The sequence below is a fragment of the Oncorhynchus kisutch genome, linkage group LG1 (assembly GCF_002021735.2).
Source record: "Oncorhynchus kisutch isolate 150728-3 linkage group LG1, Okis_V2, whole genome shotgun sequence".
Lineage (NCBI taxonomy): Eukaryota > Metazoa > Chordata > Actinopteri > Salmoniformes > Salmonidae > Oncorhynchus > Oncorhynchus kisutch.
The window spans coordinates 70071907-70097943 of NC_034174.2; the positions used below are offsets into that span (position 1 = coordinate 70071907).

Sequence of the window (26037 nt, forward strand, 5' to 3'; positions counted from 1 at the left end):
CAGAACTGACATCAGATAAACTATTAAGAGGAGTAAATGTGCAGACTGTCCAGTAAGTCCTTCTGGCTCTAGACCTACAGTGCATTCGGAAAGTATTCAGATCCCTTGACTTTGTTACGTTAAAGCCTTACTCTAAAATGGATTTAAAAAATATTTTAAAATTCTCATCAATCTACACACAATACCCCACAATGACAATGAGAACAGATTTATAAAAATGTGTGCAAATGTATTACAAATATATAAAACAGACATTTCTTATTTGCATACAGTAGGCATTCAGACCCTTTGTTATGAGACTCGAAATTGAGCTCAGGTGCATCCTGTTTCCATTAATCATCCTTGAGATGTTTCTACAACTTGATTGGAGTCCACCTGTGGTAAATTCAATTGACTGGACATGATTTGGAAAGGCACACACCTGTCTATCTAAGGTGTCAGAGCAAAAACCAAGCTATGAGGTCAAATGAATTGTCTGTAAAGCCCAGAGACAGGATTGTGTCAAGGCATAGATCTGGGGAAAGGTCAAATAATTCCGCAGCATTGAAGGTCCCCAAGAACACAGTGTCCTCCATCATTCTTAAATGGAAGAAGTTAGAACCACCAAGACTCTTCCTACAGCTGGCCTCCCGGCCAAACTGAGCAATCAGGGGAGAAGGGCCTTGGTCAGGGATGTGTGTGGCCTCCAACTGCTCTTAAATACAAGTAAAACTAAATGCATGCTCTTCAACCGATCGCAGCCTGTACCTGCCCACCCGTCCAGCATCACTACTCTGGACGGTTCTGACTTAGAATATGTGGACAACTACAAATACCTAGGTGTCTGGTTAGACTGTAAACACTCCTTCCAGACTCACATCAAACATCTCCAATCCAAAGTTAAATCTAGAATTGGCTTCCTATTTCGCAACAAAGCATCCTTCACCCATGCTGCCAAACATACCCTCGTAAAACTGACTATCCTACCGATCCTCGACTTCCGCGATGTCATTTAAAAAATAGCCTCCAAAACCCTACTCAGTAAATTGGATGCAGTATATCACAGTGCCATCCGTTTTGTCACCAAAGCCCAATATACTACCCACCACTGTGACCTGTATGCTCTCGTTGGCTGGCCCTCGCTTCATACCCACTGGCTCCAGGTCATCTACAAGACCCTGCTAGGTAAAGTCCCCCCTTATCTCAGCTCGCTGGTCAACATAGCAGCACCCACCTGTAGCACACGCTACAGCAGGTATATCTCTCTGGTCACCCCCAAAACCAATTCTTCCTTTGGCCACCTCTCCTTCCAGTTCTCTGCTGCCAATGACTGGAACAAACTACAAAAATCTCTGAAACTGGAAACACTTATCTCCCTCACTAGCTTTAAGCACCAGCTGTCAGAGCAGCTCACAGATTACTGCACCTGTACATAGCCAATCTATAATTTAGCCCAAACAACTACCTCTTCCCCTACTGTATTTATTTATGTATTTGTTTTTCTCCTTTGCACCCCATTATTTCTATTTCTACTTTGCACATTCTTCCACTGCAAATCTACCATTCCAGTGTTTTACTTGCTATATTGTATTTACTTTTTTTTGCCTTTACCTCCCTTATCTCACCTCATTTGCTTACATCGTATATAGACTTATTTTTCTACTGTATTATTGACTGTATGTTTGTTTTACTCCATGTGTAACTGTGTGTTGTTGTCTGTGTCTAACTGTTTTGCTTTATCTTGGCCAGGTCGCAAATGTAAATGAGAACATGTTCTCAACTTGCCTACCTGGTTAAATAAAGGTGAAATTAAAACATTTTAAAATGTGACCAAGAACCCAATGGCCACTCTGACAGAGCTCCAGCATTCCTCTGTGGAGATGAGAGAACCTTCCAGAAGGACTGAGGAGTGACTTCCAGAACTATCTCTGCAGCACTGCACCAATCAGGCCTTTATGGTAGAGTGGCCAGATGGAAGTCACTCCTCGGTAAAAGGCACGTGACAACCTGCTAGGAGTTTGCCAAATGGCACCTAAAGGACTCTCAGACCATGAGAAACAAGATCCTCTAGTTTGATGAAATCAAAATTGAACTATTTGGCCTGAATGCCAAGAGTCACGTCTGGAGGAAACCTGGCACCATGGTACTGGCAGCATCATGTTGTGGGTATGTTTGTCAATGGCAGGGACAGGGAGACTAGTCGGGATCGAGGAAAAGAACGGAGCAAAGTACAGAAAACTCCTTGGGGTGGCAATCTTATCATGTGACTATTTTAAATCAATTGAACTACTTACCAAGATCCATCTGTAGGTCCCGTCCCACCATTTGGGAAACACTTGCACACACTATGGTTAAAGAAGCTAAGGGTGTGTGTATGAATCTAAATGTGAATCTGACATGGCTGTGTCACAGTGATTCCTTACCATTCATTAGAGTGAGGACCCGTCCAGCCACCTCATGGGTATTAAAGCCATAGCCTCCTCTCCATGGGATCCCTGGGATGCCAGGAGGTCCAGCAGGGCCAGGAGGACCGATGACGTAGCGTCGCACTTCCTCACCTGAGAGGCGTACGGATCAGGCAAGGGCACTTCATTGACTGTCTCATGACACAATGTTATCTCTTTTTTTCCCGACCCGATTATCAACATTTGTGCTCAAACAACTGACTTACTCTGTAGAAGGCTGATGATGTCATTTAGCGATGTACTGCCTCCACCGGGAGCACCAGGCGGGCCTGGAGGTCCAGGCACCCCACTAGCAATACCTCCACCTGAAATGTCAACAGAAGTATTAGATCCTGGTACACATACAATATGATATACTTCATATATGTACTGCTTTTGATAAGATGTTTGTCTGGACTCACTCTGGATATACGCGATAACGCGACTAGCAAGATCGTCCACTGACTCCACTGATCCGTCACCAGGGGGCCCCGGTACACCCGGAGGACCCGGAGGTCCCGACATGTACTCCCTGACACCATCGCCTCCATGAAGGACAACACAATACACAAGTTACTGCACTGCTAACCAGTAGCGTAGAAAAGGTTTAAGATCTTGAGGCACCATTTTAGTTAGCCTGAACTACGCAAACAACAACTAAATCATGTTTTGTCGACCATATTATCCCATGGAGGTCACGTATGCTATCAAATACTGTAACGGTCTTTGGATGGATGTAGTTTAGCCCCAATCCTTTTCATTGGGGGGTAAGAAGAAAAAGCAGATCATCTCACTCACTCTTGAGGTATTCTGTGATGTATTGGCGGACGTCCGGTGTTCCAGACCCAGACCCAGGTGGCCCATCACGGCCGGGAGGTCCAGGTGGACCTGGTGCTCCAGGGGAACTCCTGGATGATCCACCACTGGAGTAGCCAGGGATACCTGGAGCACCTGGAACGCCAGCCTCACCTAATGAAGATATAAGTAGGCTTAACTTACACAAAGGATCCACATTGAGTGATAAACATAGTTCATGTGATGCTCCAGAGCTTTTGTATAATTTTAGCCAGTAGATTTGAAAATAGTGCTCATGAGCCAAAACAGGTCCCAGTTTTAATTATTTTTGCAATTCGTATGATATGTTACGAATGTATAAGTGCTTAAAATCCCAGACTGCATCTTTAAAGGGGTGTAAGGGTGTACCTTTTGGACCCGGTTGTCCCTCGGGGCCCTCTGGACCTTGGGGCCCTGGAAGTCCACTGTCCCCTTCTGGTCCTGGACCTCCAGGTTGTCCCTGGGGTCCAGGGAAACCTGGGGAGAAAACAATACAATGAACAATACAACATATACCCAAAAGGATCTAGTAAATTCAGAAGTAAATGTTGGTTGTAACCCAAGCCACAGGTGTAGGCTTGAATGTTTAATTATGCTTCTGATAAATATTTGATCCACCCACCGACACCGGGATCTCCTGGAACTCCTGGTAAACCGGGCTGACCTGGGTCACCTGAAACATAGGTCAAATTGCATTAAGGTTGACAGTCTATCACAAAGTCTGCCATGTAAATAATATGTGACTGAGCCAGTTCATAGCCAACATCAATCCAGCCCTTTGACATGGACAAGCATTTAAAAATTGCTTACCTTGGTAACCCTGGGGTCCTGGTTTGCATTAGGAAACAATAAAATGATTTACAAGATGAGTGCACATAACCTCTGTTTCGACCAGATTGACTATGATAAAAACACAAATGGTATAGACAGTGAGTTGGACTCCTCTGTACCTGGTAGGCCAGTTGGGCCAGCAGGTCCTGGGGGCCCAGCGAAGAAAGTTCCTGAAAGACAACACAGTGTTACACTACAACACTACATTGCGTTACATTACGTGACCTTCCATATCATACCATATCATATGGGGTGGCAGGTAGCCTAGTGGTTAGAGCATTGGACTAGTAACCAAAATGTTGCAAAATCAAATCCATGAGCTGAAAAGGTAAACATCTGGCATTCTTCCCCTGAACAAGGCAGTTAACCCACTGTTTGTAGGCTGTCATTGAAAATAAGAATTTGTTGTTAATTAACTGACTTACCTAGTTAAATAAATATAAAATATATACTGAACAGCTTCTAACTTTGACTGTAGAGTTATTGTGATTGTGTTGAGTGATCAGATGGTAACAGTATGGAGAGTGAGTGTAGGTTTGGTAAGGGCCACCTACCTGAGTTTGGCACGAAGCTACCTGGCTCTCCCTTATCTCCTCGGGGGCCGGGCACACCAACACCTGTGGTTTAGTTGAAATTCATCAAAATGGTTTGAAGAGTAACTTATCATTCTTACAATAGCTTAATTATTTTACAATATAATTTCAATATAATATTATACATTCTTCTCAGGTAGAAATGTTATGGCTTACCTGGTACACCTGGCTCTCCTTGAGGACCTTCAGGACCTGGGGGACCCTTACCTGTTACACCTGGCATGCCTTGAGGACCTTCAGGACTTGGGGGACCCTTACCTGGTACACCTGGCACTCCTTGAGGACCTTCAGGACCTGGGGAACCTTTACCTGGTACACCTGGCATGCCTTGAGGACCTTCAGGACCTGGGGGACCCTTACCTGGTACACCTGGCACTCCTTGAGGACCTTCGGGACCTGGGGGACCCTTACCTGAGAAGGAATACGGTATGAAATTGCTTTTTAAATAGGACAGAATCCAGAAGAAAAAGGGATCAGAACAAAATAAAATAAAACAGCTATACATCCTAAAATACATTGAAGTCCTAAAGTGCATGGAGAATGAACCACCTGGCTTACCTAGAAGACCCTGGGGACCTGGTTCTCCTGGGGGCCCTGGAGGGCCAGGTGGGCCAGGAAGACTAGCCACAGGTGCACGTCCTGTTGTAAGGGGTAAAGTAAGTTTAGAGGTAATAAGAAAGTCCTATACTATTACAAATCTAAAACAAGAACCTATTTTCACAAGTCGGGTAGTTACAAGCCGCCTGGAAGAATTCATTCATATAAGACAAACATACTCACTCTCTGTGGTTTCCACAGTCTGTACAGTAATACCAGGCTTTCCCTGGTCTCCCTTCTCTCCTTCCTCTCCCCTTTCTCCCCTGGGACCTATAGAGACAAAGACAATGAACAATCAAAGGGAAAGTACGTACAGTATGTGGACCCTGGTGTCTCATTGGATATCTGAGAAATAGGTCTTACCAGGCGTCCCAGGAAGACCAGCAGGGCCAACAGGACCTGAGGAGACACAACAGAAGCACTGAGCACAAATCGTATTGTACGTCAATGGAAAGTCTATGAGGAACTTCATAAAGATCTCCAACATCTAGATCTTCATCCAGATCTGGTCAAGGCGATACAGTGTTTACTCAAACTGTAGAACAACGTCTTAGACCATTTTAAGAATGCAGAGCTTCGGTACCAACCTGAGAGTCCAGGGGATCCGGAAACACCAGTGGGTCCGGGGCTGCCTGGAGGTCCGGGGATGGCAACCGAACTGGAACCAGCTGGAATTCAAACAGGAGATTGACCAATGACCATCCATTGCTTAAGGACATGTGATGCTGTTCTACTGTGGACACTGTACTATAAAGTAATCTCAAGAAATATTTACAGCTGTAGATGTAGAGTGCCTATCCAACAGTTTAACGATGTCTCCAATTCGCCTTGTCGTTTCCTCTTACTTACCTGCATTGATGATTCTACCAGGTTCTCCAGCTTCGCCTAGAAGATAACATGATGATAGATTGAATGAAAGCATAATCCTGTTTGACTAAAGATATAGAGGAAGTATGTAATAGGTACATTACCTTTACCTCCAGGCTGACCAGGATTACCTGGTATACCTATATGGGATAGAAAGGGAGGGTTACAAAAATGTTATAGCCTACTGTACAATGTTTGAGAAACCATGCATCTGAAATGTAAATCAAGGAATGATTTTGCATCAAAGAGTCATACCTGGTGGACCTTGAAGCCCGGGAATGCCTACAGCGGAAGCAAGTGGAAAATGTATGTTATTGAAATGTAAATAGTGAATACTAAGCTTTGATTGACGGATGGATGGATATATGGATTAGTAAATTGATTAATTGATTGATTGTACCTGGGAGGCCTGAATCTCCTGGAGGTCCTGCTGGTCCCCTGGGACCTGGTAACCCATCCAATCCCTTGTCACCTGGAATGATAAAGGTATCAACTGTCCTGTAAAAATCTAAAAGTTGTTATATGGACAACTCGATTTTTCAACCAAAATATATTGTTGTGGTTTCTATCTACCACGGGATGTTGTTGTTTTTACCTCTAGAGCCTTTTTCACCGTCAGCCCCGGGAGCACCTGTTGAATGATACCCATACATTCAGAATTGATAACAGTGAAGAATTTCACTATTAGGTTGTCTATATTAGGACAGCCAGAGATTATTCTAGCAGCACAATCTTTTCTTCACTACTATGTTCACTTACCTGCAGGTCCTTTGGATCCATTTGCGCCGTCTGGTCCCGGAGGTCCTCTTTGACCTGGGTCACCTATGATGACGGAGAGGGTACATAACCACTATGAAATGTACTTACAACCCATTTTCACACCAGTTTACGTACATAGTGCATATTTCTCGCAATTATGTGTTATCCTAGAGAAGGGGGCGATAAGAAATAAAGAGGAGACACAAAGTTCTGAATCCCATGTGATTCTAACTATTCAGGGCAGACAGATACACACCTGATGTTCCGCGGAGTCCTTTCTCTCCTGGCTCGCCCTTATTTCCTGGAGGTCCAGCTGGTCCCTTCTCTCCTAGACGAGGAGAGAAACAATAGGCTGGCTGATATGATCTTTGTTTAATGCTGCAATATGTAACTTTTTAGGTGACCTGTACAAATTCACATAGAAATTTGAATTAGAGATCTGTCATTCTCATTGAACGTCAGTCTAAGAAGAGGATGATATGTTCTATGTTTCCATTCTTAAATTTCCTTTTTTGCGTCTTTTACTTTCAGTTTTTCAAACAGCGATTGGAAAGATACAGTACTTCACAGAGGTTTAGATGGCACAATGATTCTCTACACAATTGTTTTGTCACAAACTGAAATTAGGCGAACTATTACACATTTTGCAACCAGGGAATGGCAGAGCAACTTCTGCATATTACACCTTAAAAACTAGAATCCCCCATAGAAACAACAACAAAGCCACCTCCGCGCCCCTCTTTCACTAGAAATAAAATGAGGGGATGGGGGCTGGAGAAATGTAACCACTCTCAAATTCATAGACAGCACTATGGCTGTGTAACAGTATTACTTCCGTCCCTCTCCTCGCCCCATCCTGGGATTGAACCAGGAAGCCTCTGCACACATTGGCAACAGTCACCCTCGAAGCATCGCTACCTACCACTCCACAAAAGACACGGTCCTTGCAGAGCAAGGGAAACAACTACTTCAATGTCTCAGACTGAGTGGCGTCGCCAATTGAAACGCTACCAGTGCGCACCGCTAACTAGCTAGCCATTTCACACTGGTTACAGATGCAAGGACTGACCATCCATTGTATCACATGTATAGTTTTCACCATGTTTTGAGGCTATACAGTCTTTGTTGACATTTACATTCTTTACCAAAATGTTAGTAAAACAAGCTTATTTTGGGGGTTCTGATGGGGGTATGACAGTTAAACTAAGCTCATGAGGCATTAATAAGTTATATTCTTCAAGAATCAATGGGTATATATCATAAATGTTTAAGTAAAAAAAATGGATGTATCAACTAAGGGTTCTAGCTATATTTGTAGCTTTCTCTTTGTGAATCTAAATCAAGGAAATAGGCCTGCATACAACACAGTAGTGTACATCATCTCCACACGTCGGTCTGGAATACCTTTCGGTCCTGGAGCGCCTGCTTCACCTCGGAAACCCTGTGGACCAGGAGTTCCTAAAGGTGACGAATACACAACTTTAGAAATTGCACGCTTGTGTCTTCTTCCAGTACAATGGTACATGAAAAGGGCAAAGAGCACTCACCTGGGATACCTGTAGCACCCTGACCACCCACTGACCCTGGAAAACCAAATACACTTTCACAACGGCGGCCAACAGTTACATGTTGATGAATTGCATTTACATTTGAGTAATTTAGCAGATGCTCTTATCCAGAGTGACTTACAATTAGTGATGATTTAATGTATCTCATCAATCTAGACGTATTTCCTGCATTGATGATGACCTTTGGCCTTACCTTTAGGCCCAACAGGCCCAGCAGTGCCAGCAGGTCCAGGCCCTCCGGATTCACCAGGCGAACCTATGGCATCACATAACATTAAATAAGAGCTTGAACAGGAACCCATCATTATTTCTCTGAAGATATACCGTGACTAACTGTGACGCCATCAAATACACTTATGAACATACCTTTGTCCCCTTTCTCTCCAAACCCTGGAGGACCAGGCTCTCCACGTGATCCCGTTGGTCCTTCTCGGCCCTTCTGGCCTGGGGGGCCCTCTGCACCAGCTTCACCTATTCGCAGATGAGAAGAGATGCATTGTGGGAGTGAGAGTCTATACAGTACATTTCTCGTTGGTTGCAAGATTGAGATCTCGACATTTTAAGTCAAATTGTGTCCTTAAGCATTACCTGCATTTCCTTTAGGTCCCCTCGGGCCCTCCAGTCCACTGTGACCCATCTGACCTGGAGGACCTAAGGAAGAGAAGCCGAACATCAGTCTGCTATCATTCAGCAGATGATTATTTACTGTAGCCACTCTAGAATAAAACTAGTAGTTTGTGTTCCTACCTGGTAGGCCAGGGAATCCATTATCACCTGAAATGAATGAATGAATTCCATTTGTACAGTATAACTCTAACGTGTACAGTATTTGCTGTGTGACGTCATTGAAATGAAATGTAGGTCTATGGCTCACTGACCTTTGACTCCTGGACCACCTTGGTCACCTGAAATAAAACAGCTGAAATGTTAATCAACAGCCAAAACTTGCTCTGCCAATACAGTTTGTTTCCATCTATGGATGGATGGATCCATCTGCGTATGTTTCCATGTCAATGCAGTGGATGCCCTACAGTACCTTTGGTCCCAGGCTCTCCTCTCGCTCCTTTCATTGAGTGTGCAAGTGTTGCTGTAACAAATAAATAAACATTTTTGTCAATATATAGAATCCAATAAAAACCACACATGTATAAAATTTTTCAAAAATATTCATAGAATTCACAAGTTCGCATGATTTGTGATTTTTGACTGAATCATTCCTTTGTTATAATGGTTGAAACGCTCAACATGTACCCACAAAACACAAGGCTGGTGCACAGTGTAAGTTCTGGTTCTGGTTCTGTACCTCGTACAGTATCGGACTGCAGCTCAGTCCTGACTATCTGCTGTACTGCCATTTGCAGAGCTACAGGGTCTTGGCCTGGTCCGTTAGCTGATCCTGGACCTGATCCTGCTGCCACTCCCAGATTGATACCATTATCAGTGCGGAACAGTGTGGTAGAGGAGGGAGAGGAGGTCTTGTCCATGTATGCAGACTCCAGAGGGTCTATGATATTGATGGCTGAGGAGGAGGAGAAGCGACTAGAATGTGCTGAGGAAGAGCTGGAGGCTTGTTCCAAGGCGTCCACGCGAGCTTTAAGACGTTTGACTTCTTCGGCTGTAAGTGGTTGGAAGAGAAAGAGAGAGAGGGGGAGAAAATTGAAAGGGAAACAGAGAGAAACAAGGACAAAGATCGAGTGAGAGAAGCGAGAAACAGAGAAATGCAGGAGAGGAAGAACAGAGAAAAAAAAAAAAGGAGATTTACTCCGACATGGATGTAACTCTAGCTCTCTATGACAGACAACCACATCAATCAAACCACCCCAGTGTCCTACAGCTCCGCTCCTCCTCTCTTACCCAGGGCGATGAGTCCCAGGAGGAGCCCCAGGAGGAGCAAAAGACCCAGCAGGATGCCCAGCAGCCACTTCAACCAGGAGCAGCAAGACCAGAAGCCCAGACCTCCTCCAGACTCGTCCTTACGTATCTCTGATCGAAGAGAGAGGTAGAGGACACGGGGGTCAAGAACGAGCATCAGTAGAGTATCATGAAGAATGCATAAGAATAGGCACTTAGGGCTGAAGATTGTTATGCTGGGATTCAGCCATTTCAATTTCAAAGTATAGTTAGACTATACCTGCATAGGTTGCTTTGTCTTTCGTTGACACTTTCGTCAAGGATCCAGCTTTTAAAAAACAGCAGTGGAAGAACAGTGTGTTAGTAACACAAGTCAAGGTGTGGTGAAAATGTCTGTTCACTTCCGTTATCTACCGCTAGTTTCTGTGGTTCTGGCTGTAGCTGTCTCCACAAAGCTGGACACCTTCTTCTTCTCCTTCTTCAGTGAGTCCTCAGAATAGGCTATAAAATGTGAAAAGATAAGTCAACTTCACCATAACTCACAGACAACGGCTAACACTGAGACAGTGGGACTGTAGTATGTTATTGGGCATGGAAACATTTAAGATCTGATAGAACTGGTACCATTTTCCCTCAGAAGGTTCTTCTAATTGAGCAGACAATTAAATAATTTAGTAAAAAAATATGTATTTTGTGAAAACCCTCCTCTGTGTACATTTCTGATATTCTCAGGTATTGGATTGCAATATTCCGGCAACTTTCCCAAAATTCCCAAGTTTCTATGAATCATGCTTAGAAGATTCCTAGGATAAGCAGGGAATCTGGAATCCTACTTGGCGTCCGACAACAAGGCGCTACAGAGGGTAGTGCATATGGCCCAGTACAACACTGGGGCTGAGCTTCCTGCCAACCAGGACCTCTATACCAATTGTCAAAGACTCCAGCCACCCAAGTCACAGACTGTTCTCTCTGCTACCGCATGGCAAGTGGTACTGATGCACCAAGTCTGGATCCAACAGGACCCTGAGCAACTTCAACCCTCAAAACATTAAACTGCTAAATTGTTGGTTAAATAGTTAGCCAAATAGCTACCCGGACTATCTGCATTTAACTTTTTGCACAAACTCTTTCTTTGTTGACTCGTCACATAAGCTGCTGCAACTGTTTAACATCTATCCTGTTAACTAGTCACTTTATTCTTATTTATATGTACATACTTACATCAATTACCTCCTATCTGCTGTTTTTAAGAAACATGTGACCAATACAATTGTATTTGTTTTGAGTTGTTGCCTACCAATAGCAGTGGCAGCAGAGGAGAACTGCTTGCCGGTATCTTTGGCCATGACGAGTCTCTCCGTCTCCTTTTTGACGGGAGCTTTCTCTTTCTCCAGCAGCATGAATTTGTATTCTTTGGCGAAGACCTCGTCACTGGTAGGAGTGCTGGGTGCCACTGAGAAATAGGCAGCAAAAACACTCAGTATTAACTGTCATGAATACATGATAAGATAGAGTAGTAGAGGATATCATTTTACTGCAGTGGGCTAAATCAGGCTCACACAGAGTGTATTTTGGTAGTCTTAAACAAATCTACTTTGAGACAAAAGTAGACACCTCACACACACGGTTATGGGGTTAAAAAAAAGAAGACACTTGTACTACGTCAGATATACAGTTGAAATGTATTACATTTGGAGTTTGCATCCCAATATTACACTTCATATACATCACACAAGAGGAAAAAAATGTATAACGTTCCACCCATGAGGCAACTAGAGGGCGATTTGGTCATTTGACTGCAGGAAATGGCTATACTTGTCTTGGTGCTGCTGCTGCTTCTACATATATACATCAAATCAAATGTTTTATGTCTATGGTTGCCTAATTGTTATCGATGCAAAAACAAAGTACTTTGGACTCACCTGTGGTTGTGGACACCCCTGTGCTTGTGACATTTTTCTGCACACCATAGACTGCCAAGAAAGACATGCAGGGTGAATTTAACATGATTTAAACACATGTGAAATATAACTCCCACAATGAACATGGGCATTATTCTCTTGATTCAAGGGGATTTCTGAACACTCAACACTCCATTCATACCTGTTTGTGCGTTGACTCCATTAGCTGTTAGGATGCCGCCAGTGGTGGAGGCCAGGTTATTCTGCATACCATGAACTAGAGTAGGACAAAGGATATTCAATACACTACTACTACTGAAAGTATCGGATTGGTGTCGACATGGGCTAGAGGGAGTTTCTATAGACCAGCAGGGATGGTCAAAAATGTCAAAATACTATAAAGATCAATGTATCAAGATTTTGTAATACATTTAATTAAAATTCATGTATTTTGTATTTTAAAATATGAAAATATGTTTGCAAGTAAACGGCCCAAATAGCAACACTTTCACTTGCTATGACTGTGATATGTTGTTGTTTATCTACCTTAGTTGAATACACTGACTGTAAGTCACTCTGGAAAAGAGTGTCTCCTGAATGACCAAAATGTAAATGATGTGAACATACTGGGTATTATTATTGGCCTTGTTCCAGGGTAGAGCTCATTAGAATACTACTCAGCATGCTTTGCAATTGTACATTTGCACATATACATGTATATTTAATTAATTTAGCAGACGCTCTTATGACACCATAGTGCAATCAGACTTCTGATACCAAGGCAGGGTGTACGGGGGCCACAAAATTGTGAACCGATATAAAAAATGGCAGTGAGGGGAAAAGTACTCAATTGTCATGCTTGATGTAAAGATACCTTCATGGAAAATGACTCAAATAAAAGTGAAAGTCACCCAGTAAAATACTACTAAAAGTATTTGGTTTTACATATACTTAAGTATCAAAAGAAAATGGAATTGCTAAAATGTACTTAAGTATCAAAAATAAAAGTATAAATCATTTCAAATTCCTTATATTAAGCAAACATTTAAAAATATATATATTTTTATTGGCGGATAGCCAGGGGCAACACTCCAACACTCAGACATACGAATAATTTGTGTTTAGTGAGTCCGCCAGATCAGAGGCAGTAGGGATGACCAGGGATGTTCACTTGATAAGTGTGTGAATTTAACCATTTTCCTGTCAAAATGTAACAAGTACTTTTGGGTGTCAGGGAAATGAGTGGAGTAAAAAGTTCTTCATTTTCTTTTTACCAAAAATATTAAAAGTAAAATAAAGTACAGATACCCCCAAAAATGACATAAGAGTACTTTAAAGTATTTGAGTACTTGAGTACTTTACACCACTGAAAATGGTGTAGAAAAGTATTTTGTATTTTAAAAATACCAATTACCGCTCTCGAAGTATCGTATCACAAAATACATTGGAGTGAAGTTAAGCCCAGTGTAATACAAACGACTAAATACTTAATTTAATTTAAATACATATTTCAAATACATGTAATACAAATACTGCCCGTCTCTGCATAGCAGTCACAGAAAGGAAAGATTATTGGGACGCACCGATAGAGAGACAATAGATGTTGAGGGAGATGTTTACCAGTGCTAGAGGCAGAGAGTCCAGAGTTCATGGATGTAGAGCTGAGAGCCAGGTTGTTCTGAAGCCCTGTGGCTGTAGAAACATTGATAAACACCCACATCGATTGAGTCACACCCACAGTAACATATACAGTATTCATTGACGATGAGAAAATTAGAAGACATTTTATTTTTTAAACTTTCTTGTGATTTTTATGTTGCACACAAATCTAGTTCATTTTAATTATGTCCTTTTAATCTCTTTGATTAAACCTGTTCATTTATATAAATATCTTTGTTGATGGTGTGAAGGATTAAATTCAGATTACATTTCTGTTGGCACTATTATCACTTAGTATCATGCCATTCTTGTTAGAGTAATTGTATATTTGGTGATGTCTATTGCTGACCTGTGAGTGTGGTGGGTGAGTGTTGGAGGGTGGAGGTGGGGGACCGGTTGAAGGCATTGCTGTGGTAACCATAGCCTCCAGCCGTGGGGCCTGACCACACGTAGGAAGGCATTCCTGAATCCAGGGTGGCACTGTCGTACTGGCCTGGGAGAGAGGGAAAGGGTTAACTGGTTTTATGTATGTTTATTTAACCTTTACTTAACCTTGATTTAACAGGTGAGTCAGTTAACAACGTATTCTGGACATTAATGCATCAGTGATTATTTATGTACTTTCTTACTTGTGTAATTACTACTTATGTACCTATTTACCTAGTTTTATCACAATTATATTGGTGAGGGTGTGTACCTGACTGGGAGCTGTTTGGCATGGTTCTGGTCTCTACGCTGGCCTTCCTGGGAATAGGGAGGGTGCTGGTGGGGGAGCGAGGGGGGCTGATGCTGCTGGAGCGACTCCCCTTCAGCAGCCGCTTCACATCATCCAGCTCAGTCCCTACACGCCACGGGGGAACAGACTTGGGTGTCATCTAATGTCACGTAGGAAATGTACAGTGTGCAGGCTTTTCAAATGTTATTTTTTTTAAATAATAAAGACTGATTTTTATCAAACTGTATTTATTTTCCATATTCAGCTTATCTTCAAGCATCCACGTTCCATTTCCTTTATACCTTTTCTGACTGAGTCATATTGTCTCCCTAATTGTTGAAATCAAACTAATATCATCTTGGTCCACGTGTATTTTCCAGGGCAGATCGGGTGAGTCATAGGTTAGTGATAAGAGCCCGTGTGGTATTAGGCAACTCACATCTTTTAGCAGTGGGAGAGGCACTCTGCAGTCTGCATCTGATCTCACTCTCTGGAACAGGACACACAGAACAGAACAGAAAAGTATAGAATAGATTAGATTAGAATAGAGTAGTGTAGTGCAATCAGATGTGTTCTATATTAATCAAATGCAGCCTCTTAAAATTGCGAAAAAAACAACAAGTGCATTCTGCAGTAGTGTATGGTCTGATTGATGGTGCTTTGCGCTAACAGCTAGTACCTCTGCTGTGGCTCCGCCCTCTGGTGGGTTTACTGGCAACTGCACTTTCTGCAGCTGAAACAATCAATTATCAAAAATCAATTATGTCATTTTTCATATCCACTTTTATTAAACATAGGAATTACTACATTTTGGTAGTTACCATATTCTCTCCTTGTGTATTCCGGAGATGAGTTTCCACTGGATCTTCCTGAATACACAGGATAAAAAACACCACTATTGATTACTTTTCCTTCTTCATGTCATGACTGAAGTCATACTTCAACTTCTTAATGATATTCTTAATAACATTATTATTGATATCTGCACCTGTACTAAAGAGCATCAGAGGACCTTAGATGGGGCCAGTAGTTTCCAGACCACATGACATGACCAAGAAATGATTGCGCTCCCTCCCTCAGACGTTGCATGCATGAACCAATGGTTACGTGCCACGTCATCGACTGTGTCATGAACCGACAGATTGCTGTAACATATGACGTGGTTAGCTAATACCTAAAATACCTATCCAGGCGTTGTAAGATCTGGCAGGCATCAGCAACACCTGGTCAGAGGAAAGCGCACCGATGTATGATCTTAGGTACCCAGAGGTTATGTGGTCAGGAAAAGCCCTGGATATAAGGCTACGTTCATAACCAAGTGGGAACGTGGTATTTACCACATATGACTGGGAAAAGTCCACTTGAACGCCCCTCCAACTGGTAATTACTAGTAAGAACCTCAACTATTATCCCTGACCTTCGACTTCTCCCACATGCTGACCTCTGACATCTACTAAGGAAATGACCTTGATAACAGCATTTTCAGCAGTTAAATGCAACAACAAAACATTATTTTTTAAAATCAATCTATTAATACGTTTTTTGAACACTATAATTAGTTTACAAACACATATAGCTCTACGTTTAGATTATGGTTGACAAAGCTTGCTGGCCATTAGCCAATCTGTGTTTCTCAATGAGTTCAAAGAACTTGCATGCATCCAACTGGTATTTACGACTTCACAACAGGTAATTACCACCTTCCCACTTGGTTATGAACACAGCATATGAATAGGGTTAACCTTCGACCTTTGACCTTGTCACTGACCTTCGTAGCCCATGGAGCGGGCGATCATGGTGCTGGTCATGCTCTTTCTCTCCGTGGGGGTGGGGGAGTAGCTGAGAGCAGAGGATGCAGACCCCTGTGCCCCACCCCTCTTCACGCCCCCTGAACCTGCCCCCGCCAAGGAGCTGTAGTTGGACCTGGTAACCGTGGAAACGGTCACAGAGCCCAAGCCGCCGGCTGACATTTTGGCACTAGAAGAATCCCCTCCTCCGATTCCGGCACCAGAACTAGAGGCAAAACCAGAGCTAGAACCAGAACTGGAACCAGTGACAAAACCGCCTCCTCCTGCTCCTGCTCCTTTGGAACTAGAGACAAAACCAGAACTGGAACCACCAGAACTGGAACCAGTGAAAAAACTGGAACTGGAGCTAGACATAAGACCCCCTCCAGAAACGGAAAGAGAGCCGCTGGTCTTGCTCGCCCCCGAAGCCCCTAAAGACCGAAAAGCTGCGCCAGAGGCCCCTGAAGCACCGGAGGATAAAGAGGGGGACTCTATAGTGGTAATGGTGGTTGATTTGCTGACGGATCCCCCGCCGTACCCAGACTTAGCTCCACCCACAGACCCGGCTGCAGCAGAGGACACTAGCACTGAGCTACTGCCTCCTGTGATGGCTCTACTGGTAGACTCTCCTCCTCCAGTAGAGAGCAGCCCGCTCCTCGAAGAGAGACCACCTGAGGCTAGAAGAGGAAAGGAGAAAAATAATGATTAGGACTTATACAGAGCTTAGAGAAAGTGACTTTTTCTTATACAGTAGCCTGACGTATAACAATGTAGCCAGGGGGGTCATGCACCCCCAAAATCTGAGGGGGCACAAAGGACCTGAGGATAGCTGGGGGGGTATGGAAGGTAACATTTTTTCAAACGCTTGAAACAGTTTTTTCCTGAAATCTAGAGCCATTATCATTATGCTTAATTATATGTAAAAAAATATGTATATTTTTCTGCATATCTAAGCATACCTCCTGCCTGGTGTGTTTTTTTCTCTGCTGAAATATAGGTAAAAGATTGAAAGGAATGTGAGTCTTATTCAGTACATTTAGTTACTGTTTGCTTTTCTAAAGTCTACAAACTTTGCCAGCAGGCATGCCAGCTAGGATAGTGAGACAAGCTAGCTACTCTACCTTGATTGATAGCCTGAAATTGCTTCATGGTGGCTAGTTACAAGGTTGGGAGATTGGGAACCTATCTGGGCTAGCTAAAGCCAACATTATAAAATTGCTAAGTGGCTAGTAATATTACAGGGAATTAACAAACAATCACCCAAAAAGTATATGTACATTTTTTTAAATATTTTTATATAGGACAAATCTCTGGGGGCACATACCCCTGTGCCCCCTATGGGCATGACACCACTGAATGTAGCTTAGCTGTCGATATATCTACAGAATCCTATAAGTAATGGATTATATACCAGTGACCATAGGAGTTCTATAGGAGCATCTAAACTCTTTCGTTGGAAGAGTTTAGGCTGTGATTGACAGTAGAAGAAAAACGGTCTTTTACAGGATTCTGCAGTCCAAATGAGCAGGTGTTAAAACCTGTCACACTGTGCCAAAAAAAGAAAAATACCAGAGATGTTTTTTTGGATATAGATTATTTTTTAAATCTAGAATTTTGTCTGAGCATGTCTTGAACATGTTATGGCATAACTACTGCTGCTGCTACCACTGCTCTGAGAGATGACCTTCCTCTCCACAACTGAAACTCCACGAGAACTGCTGGAGGACACGCTCTTCTGGTTGGAGACGACAGAGTTAGTGATTCCCTCTTGTGGAGAAATGAGGGACAGTCAGAGACCAATGCTGAGGACATGGATCCTGTTCAGTGGTGGTTAAAGAACCCAAATATCATACTCGAGTGAAAATTAAAAATACCTTAATAGAAAATGAGTCAAGTAAAAGTGAAAGTCACCCAGTAAAATACTACTTGAGTAAAAGTCTAAAAGTATTTGGTTTTAAATATACTTAAGTATCAAAAGTGAAAGAATAAATCATTTCAAATTCCTTTTATTAAGCAAGCCAGACAGAACCATTTTCTTGTTTTTAAAATGTACGGATAGCCAGGGACACACTCCAACACTCAGACAATATTTGCGAATGAAGTATGTGTGTTTAGTGATTCTGCCAGATAAAAGGCAGTAGGGATGACCAGGGATGTTCTCTTGATAAGGGTGTGAATTTAACAATTTTCCTGTCCTGCTAAGTATTCAAAATGTAACAAATACTTTTGGGTGTCAGGTAAAATGTAAGGAATAAAAAGTACATTATTTTCTTTAGGAATGTAGTCAAGTAAAAGTAAACGTTGTCAAACCTATAAATAGTAAAGTAAAGTACAAATACCCTCAAAAAATACTTAAGTAGTACTTTCAAGTATTTTTACTTAAGTACTTTACACCACTGGTCCTGTTCGAATACTTTAGAAATGCATCCTCCTTTTTTTCTCATTTAGGTAAGCACAGATCTATGAGTGATTGGATAGGTGTAAGCAAGGTTACCACCCATTTACTTCACCAATCTCAGATCTATTCAGATCTGTGATTACATCAAGGAAGGTAGGACGTAGGGATGCATTTCTGAAGTAATCGAACAAGGCCCCAGACTGCTGAAAATTATCATGAATAATCTTCACTACCAATAATGATAGTATAAAAAATGTTTTTTAATGAATTATAGAAACTCAACGTTCGGATGGACAGAGGATAAATTCATATTTATGGGATATTATATTCACAGGTACATGTAGTGTGTATAAATTATGAAAACCTTCAGAAAGGACACAACTCACTTGGCGGCAGTGACGTCAACCGGGTTGTTGTGGTTACTGTTTCTTTGACGACTATAAAAAAAAAGATATATTGACAATTCATAAATAGGTTTCATGTTAAAATGTGTTCCTGGCCAATACACTTGTAATAATCTATTTGAAGAGTACCAGGTTCAGTATAATGGTACACTGTAATAATGTGTTGTGGTTTATAGGTGATATACATTTGGTCATTGAGAACGACTACAAAAAGACAAATCTGTATTTGTGTGTGTCATTCCAAACCTTCAGTCTGTATCAAAATCAAAACAAGCTTCAGAACAAGCTTCTTCTATAAAGCCAACAAACCAAGGCAAAATAAAACATGTATTTTCTCTAGAATATTCAGTGACCTCTTACCCTTGCCACCGGCACCAGCATTTACAATCTTGGTTGTCGTTAGATTGTCCATCCCATGTTAACTGTTTCAAAACAGAACATGTATTTATTTTTACATCATTTATCACACTGGTGCATGCAGAAAAATCTAAGGAAGGCACTGTATGGAAATATCAAACTAACTAACAGGACTTCAAACGATATAGATTTGTCAGAATTTGTATTTTTTATGGCATTTTTCCATATTTCTGTATTTCTCCATATTTGGCATTATGTACTACTAGTAATCGTTCTCTCTCTTTTTTATTTCTCTCTCTCTGTTTCTCTCGCTCTCCCGCTCACACTCTCTCTCTCTGCTGTAAACATTCCAAAGTTCCCTGATTGAGAATGTGTTGTTGATTTAAGCGGAGACCCTAGCCTTGGGCAAGCCAAGCCTGTATATTGTCTTCACCTGATAAATGAGAGCTCTTTTCATAGGGAGCAGTGATTTACTGGCGGTGCCTATAGATTTTCCTGTGAAACTTAAAGGGACTCGGACCGAAATCAGATGTGGGTGTTGAAATCATTTACAAGTTAAGTTCACTATACCACTGATACAAGATTTCAGTGATGGCCAAAGGCTCCTGTCTAATAACATAATGTGACATAACATTACATAACATAACATAGCATAACACAGCATAGCATAACATAGCATAACATGATTTAACATGTGATCTGACGCAGCAGCATCTCTTTGACGCGTCGTTTCAACAGCATTGACTGATGGATGTAGTGTGGACAGGTTCTACAGCAGAACCATGGTCAGCGTCAGGATTTAGCCTCCACTAGGAAGAATAACAATGTACATATACACTGGCCCCAAATGGATGCTAATGGATAGAAATATTGGGGGAAATACTGTGTATATTATTCTAATGTAAGCTCGTCTTCTTATTCAAGAACAAAAATGTAATCCTCTCTCTAACACGTCAGTGTTATTTATTGTGGACGCTAACATGAACAAGGCCAGACCTGTGTGGATTCCTTATTGGCTGCCTCAAATTTCTCATCATCCACATAAGCCTAAACTTACAATTTACATGTAGATTTTTTTTAAATGGATGACTTGAATCATTTGAGCACATACTTGAATACTGAATTATATGTGATATTATGATGTATTATAAATACTGAATAGGCCACTACTTGAATCACTGTCATTCAGAAATTCATATAAACTATTGAATATGAAATATGACCCCTTGTAAAGTAATTCATGCTTTATAGCTACTCCCACATGGTACACAAAGGTGTTATGTTACATATAGTGGGGCAAAAAAGTATTTAGTCAGCCACCAATTGTGCAAGTTCTCCCACTTAAAAAGATGAGAGAGGCCTGTAATTTTCATCATAGGTACACTTCAACTATGACAGACAAAATGAGAAGACAAAAATCCAGAAAATCACATTGTAGGATTTTTTATGAATTTATTTGCAAATCATGGTGGGAAATAAGTATTTGGTCACCTACAAACAAGCAAGATTTCTGGCTCTCACAGACCTGTAACTTCTTATTTAAGAGGCTCCTCTGTCCTCCACTCGTTACCTGTATTAACGGCACCTGTTTGAACTTGTTATCAGTATAAAAGACACCTGTCCACAACCTCAAACAGTCACACTCCAAACTCCACTATGGCCAAGACCAAAGAGCTGTCAAAGGACACCAGAAATAAAATTGTAGACCTGCACCAGGCTGGGAAGACAGAATCTGCAATAGGTAAGCAGCTTGGTTTGAGGAAATCAACTGTGGGAGCAATTATTAGGAAATGGAAGATATACAAGACCACTGATGATCTCCCTCGATCTGGGGCTCCACGCAAGATCTCAACCCGTGGGGTCAAAATGATCACAAGAACGGTGAGCAAAAATCCCAGAACCACACGGAGGGACCTAGTGAATGACCTGCAGAGAGCTGGGACCAAAGTAACAAAGCCTACCATCAGTAGCACTACGGTGCCAGGGACTCAAATCCTGCAGTGCCAGACGTGTCCCCCTGCTTAAAACCTGTTATGGCTGCATCCCTTTGTTCTCAATTTCCGCCTGAAGACATACCCTAATCTAACTGCAAGGATATGCATATTCTTGGTATCATTTTAATGGAAACATTCTGAAGTTTGTGGAAATGTTAATCGAATGTAGGAGAATATAACACAGTAGATCTGGTGGAAGAAAAGAGAAAGAAAGAGCATACATTTTCTGTTTTTTATTGTTGTAGTATCATCTTTCATATGTACTAGAATAGCCACACAGTCAGATAGGATGCTGGAGATAATTTTGATGGATAACACAAGAGGGCAACTGTAGGCGTGCAAAGTTTCAGACTGATAATTTCTGGAATGGGTGAGCTACATGACATTTAGCTATATACAGCAGTGCAAATAACTATATACAACATATCAATAAGCAATTCTAACACACACACACAAGAAAATAACGTTTTAAAAAATATTCGAAAATAAATATTTAAGCCAGTACATGTCCTGGCCCGTCTGAAGTTAGCTAGAGAGCAATTGGATGATCCAGAAGAAGATTGGGAGAATGTCATATGGTCAGATGAAACCAAAATATAACTTTTTGGTAAAAACTCAACTCGTCGTGTTTGGAGGACAAAGAATGCTGAGTTGCTTCCAAAGAACACCATACCTACTGTGAAGCATGGGGGTGGAAACATCATGCTTTGGGGCTGTTTTTCTGCAAAGGGACCAGGACGACTGATCCGTGTCAAGGAAAGAATGAATGGGGCCATGTATCGTGAGATTTTGAGTGAAACCCTCTTTCCATCAGCAAGGGCATTGAAGATGAGATGAAACGTTGGGTCTTTCAGCATGACAATGATCCCAAACACACCGCCCGGGCAACGAAGGAGTGGCTTCGTAATAAGCATTTCAAGGTCCTGGAGTGGCCTAGCCAGTCTCCAGATCTCAACCCCATAGAAAATCTTTGGAGGGAGTTGAAAGTCCGTGTTGCCCAGCAACAGCCCCAAAACATCACTGCTTTAGAGGAGATCTGCGTGGAGGAATGGGCCAAAATACCAGCAACAGTGTGTGAAAACCTTGTGAAGACTTACAGAAAACGTTTGACCTCTGTCATTGCCAACAAAGGGTATATAACAAAGTATTGAGATAAACTTTTGTTATTGACCAAATACGTATTTTCCACCATAATTTGCAAATAAATTCATAAAAAATGCTACAATGTGATTTTCTGGATTTTTTTTCTCAATTTGTCTGTCATAGTTGAAGTGTACCTATGATGAAAATTACAGGCCTCTCTCATCTTTTTAAGTGGGAGAACTTGCACAATTGGTGGCTGACTAAATACTTTTTTGCCCCACTGTATCTATACGAATAGATACAGATCAAATCGTCACTATGTGGTGGTAATGACCGTCAAACATAGTTCAATTACTTGTCTTTTGCCCTCAAGAAAAGCGGAGGAAGACGTTGAGGTTGAGAGAAGGACGTATCAGTTGCCACAGGCTGTGTGTACATGTGTCTCACACCTGTGTATCACCCCTTCAGTTGTAGGCTATTTGCAACACTCTCCCTTCCACAGCCACATAGTGTTGAGAGGAGGACATCTTACAGCTGCAGATGTGTCCGTTTACCTCTTTGATGTATATGAAAAAAACCACTTGCATACTAAGCCCTGAATCCATCACAGTTTTGATATGGTGCGATATAATACAATACTACCTAATTGGCACATTGGATTTGGGATTGCAATTAAATGAGGAAATTATAATTAAGGGTAGACATAATTACCGGAGGGCATAATTTGGCAACAATTAGGCATAATATCTCAAAGGGCTCAACTATGCAGACAGAAACACAATTATGCAATCGGCTCTTGAATTTGGAGGGATGAACAAGTGAATGTGATCCAAAACAGTAAATCAGGGTCTACACAGGTGAGACATAAACAGGGGATAGATTAGTACTGCCTCTATTTGAATTGTAAATCAATTTGGATTGTAAAACATAGAAGAAAAAAAAAATGCCTACCTCAGCCCGTTTCCCAAAGATGATCTTCCTCTCCTCTCTCCTCTATTTTCACAGAAAATGATTTGATGGCACCAGCGATCCTATGTGCTTCTGCAGTATCTCCAGGTGCGTTATGGATACGGCCCGCGGTGTTCATGCGCTGTATGTGCCTGGCCCGTTTATGTATGAGTCTTTTCTGACTCATTGCTTCTACCGTACCAACATGTTGGAACAAAACAGCTGGAACGGTGCTGTAACTTCAGCCGCTGACAGACTCTGCGTTTGGATAGGGGGGGGGGGGGGTGATGCCCCGGGGAAAGAAAAGTAGATGGGTGGATGAAATACTGTAAATGATTTGATAAAATATGGATGGATTTGCTTAATTATTGATATTTTTTTTCTAATTAAGAGACAGGCTATTATAGTCCATTTGGGATGTTTGCATTTTCTGTAGCAAGGAAGTAGCATATTACATTTCTGCATTTTGCACTGCATGGCCTATTATGCAGTTGATTTTGAACTTAAAGGGGAAAAATACAATTAAAACATACCTAGATAATTCTGAACGTTAACATGGAGAGAGGAAAATAACTTCTTTCTTTTAAATCTGTTTTATTACATAGTCTACTCATAAGTCCATGTGCAAAGCCTAGGCTACTGTGATGGGGTGTTTTATATTTAGTTGCGTGGGAATCATAAAGTAGCATCAAATTCCACACTGTGTATCCAAATGGCCATTTGTTTATTTTTTATTTGGTTGGGCAGTGAATGGTACATAACTTCCTCGCTCATCATAAGGCTATCGATCATGTAATCATGATAGATCTGAATATAATATAATATAAGACACAGTTGAGGGGATATATTTGCACGGATGAGTTTGTTGGCATGCTTGAATCTAGGAGTGTCAGTGAGGCCTGTTGTTTAAGTGTATTACATCCACGTGGTGTCAGACTCCCACCTGAACCAGGAATGCACTATGGCCTCTATTTACAGTGCCTTGCGAAAGTATTCGGCCCCCTTGAACTTTGCGACCTTTTGCCACATTTCAGGCTTCAAACATAAAGATATAAAACTGTATTTTTTTGTGAAGAATCAACAACAAGTGGGACACAATCATGAAGTGGAACGACATTTATTGGATATTTCAAACTTTGTTAACAAAAAAAAAATTGGGCGTGCAAAATTATTCAGCCCCTTTACTTTCAGTGCAGCAAACTCTCTCCAGAAGTTCAGTGAGGATCTCTGAATGATCCAATGTTGACCTAAATGACTAATGATGATAAATACAATCCACCTGTGTGTAATCAAGTCTCCGTATAAATGCACCTGCACTGTGATAGTCTCAGAGGTCCGTTGAAAGCGCAGAGAGCATCATGAAGAACAAGGAACACACCAGGCAGGTCCGAGATACTGTTGTGAAGAAGTTTAAAGCCGGATTTGGATACAAAAAGATTTCCCAAGCTTTAAACATGCCAAGGAGCACTGTGCAAGCGATAATATTGAAATGGAAGGAGTATCAGACCACTGCAAATCTACCAAGACCTGGCCGTCCCTCTAAACTTTCAGCTCATACAAGGAGAAGACTGATCAGAGATGCAGCCAAGAGGCCCATGATCACTCTGGATGCACTGCAGAGATCTACAGCTGAGGTGGGAGACTCTGTCCATAGGACAACAATCAGTCGTATATTGCACAAATCTGGCCTTTATGGAAGAGTGGCAAGAAGAAAGCCATTTCTTAAAGATATCCATGAAAAGTGTCGTTTAAAGTTTGCCACAAGCCACCTGGGAGACACACCAAACATGTGGAAGAAGGTGCTCTGGTCAGATGAAACCAAAATTGAACTTTTTGGCAACAATGCAAAATGTTATGTTTGGCGTAAAAGCAACACAGCGCATCACCCTGAACATACCATCCCCACTGTGAAACATGGTGGTGGCAGCATCATGGTTTGGGCCTGCTTTTTTTCAGCAGGGACAGGGAAGATGGTTAAAATTGATGGGAAGATGGATGGAGCCAAATACAGGACCATTCTGGAAGAAAACCTGATGGAGTCTGCAAAAGACCTGAGACTGGGACGGAGATTTGTCTTCCAACAAGACAATGATCCAAAACATAAAGCAAAATCTACAATGGACTGGTTCAAAAATAAACATATCCAGGTGTTAGAATGGCTAAGTCAAAGTCCAGACCTGAATCGAATCGAGAATCTGTGGAAAGAACTGAAAACTGCTGTTCACAAATGCTCTCCATCCAACCTCACTGAGCTCGAGCTGTTTTGCAAGGAGGAATGGGAAAAAAGTTCAGTCTCTCGATGTGCAAAACTGATAGAGACATACCCCAAGCGACTTACAGCTGTAATCGCAGCAAAAGGTGGCGCTACAAAGTATTAACTTAAGGGGGCTGAATAATTTTGCACTCCCAATTTTTCTGTTTTTGATTTGTTAAAAAAGTTTGAAATATCCAATAAATGTCGTTCCACT

General features: G+C 41.7%; 1 protein-coding gene across 1 annotated transcript in view; it reads right to left on the minus strand.

Annotated features, from left to right (window-relative positions):
- LOC109905541 (collagen alpha-1(XVII) chain) overlaps positions 1-23687 on the minus strand; it is a 29128-nt gene extending 5441 nt beyond the window's left edge. The window contains exons 1-46 of the mRNA XM_031831361.1: positions 23573-23687; positions 19548-19609; positions 19170-19220; positions 16367-17062; positions 15420-15467; positions 15278-15331; positions 15038-15088; positions 14581-14724; positions 14233-14376; positions 13845-13916; positions 12427-12501; positions 12246-12296; positions 11621-11776; positions 10738-10824; positions 10604-10651; positions 10327-10455; positions 9776-10087; positions 9509-9559; positions 9351-9377; positions 9220-9246; positions 9061-9123; positions 8839-8943; positions 8666-8728; positions 8452-8487; positions 8309-8362; positions 7161-7232; positions 6905-6967; positions 6741-6776; positions 6546-6617; positions 6401-6427; positions 6250-6285; positions 6128-6163; positions 5866-5946; positions 5642-5677; positions 5462-5548; positions 5240-5320; positions 5042-5092; positions 4643-4705; positions 4208-4258; positions 4068-4085; positions 3880-3930; positions 3627-3734; positions 3222-3392; positions 2846-2968; positions 2651-2749; positions 2403-2537 (exon numbers count right to left, since the gene is read on the minus strand). Coding sequence (XP_031687221.1) covers positions 2403-2537; positions 2651-2749; positions 2846-2968; positions 3222-3392; positions 3627-3734; positions 3880-3930; positions 4068-4085; positions 4208-4258; positions 4643-4705; positions 5042-5092; positions 5240-5320; positions 5462-5548; positions 5642-5677; positions 5866-5946; positions 6128-6163; positions 6250-6285; positions 6401-6427; positions 6546-6617; positions 6741-6776; positions 6905-6967; positions 7161-7232; positions 8309-8362; positions 8452-8487; positions 8666-8728; positions 8839-8943; positions 9061-9123; positions 9220-9246; positions 9351-9377; positions 9509-9559; positions 9776-10087; positions 10327-10455; positions 10604-10651; positions 10738-10824; positions 11621-11776; positions 12246-12296; positions 12427-12501; positions 13845-13916; positions 14233-14376; positions 14581-14724; positions 15038-15088; positions 15278-15331; positions 15420-15467; positions 16367-17062; positions 19170-19220; positions 19548-19599 — 4093 coding nt within the window. The 5' untranslated portion in view covers positions 19600-19609; positions 23573-23687. The remainder of the gene's footprint in view (positions 1-2402; positions 2538-2650; positions 2750-2845; positions 2969-3221; positions 3393-3626; positions 3735-3879; positions 3931-4067; positions 4086-4207; positions 4259-4642; positions 4706-5041; positions 5093-5239; positions 5321-5461; positions 5549-5641; positions 5678-5865; positions 5947-6127; positions 6164-6249; positions 6286-6400; positions 6428-6545; positions 6618-6740; positions 6777-6904; positions 6968-7160; positions 7233-8308; positions 8363-8451; positions 8488-8665; positions 8729-8838; positions 8944-9060; positions 9124-9219; positions 9247-9350; positions 9378-9508; positions 9560-9775; positions 10088-10326; positions 10456-10603; positions 10652-10737; positions 10825-11620; positions 11777-12245; positions 12297-12426; positions 12502-13844; positions 13917-14232; positions 14377-14580; positions 14725-15037; positions 15089-15277; positions 15332-15419; positions 15468-16366; positions 17063-19169; positions 19221-19547; positions 19610-23572) is intronic.
- Positions 23688-26037: the final 2350 nt, after the last annotated feature.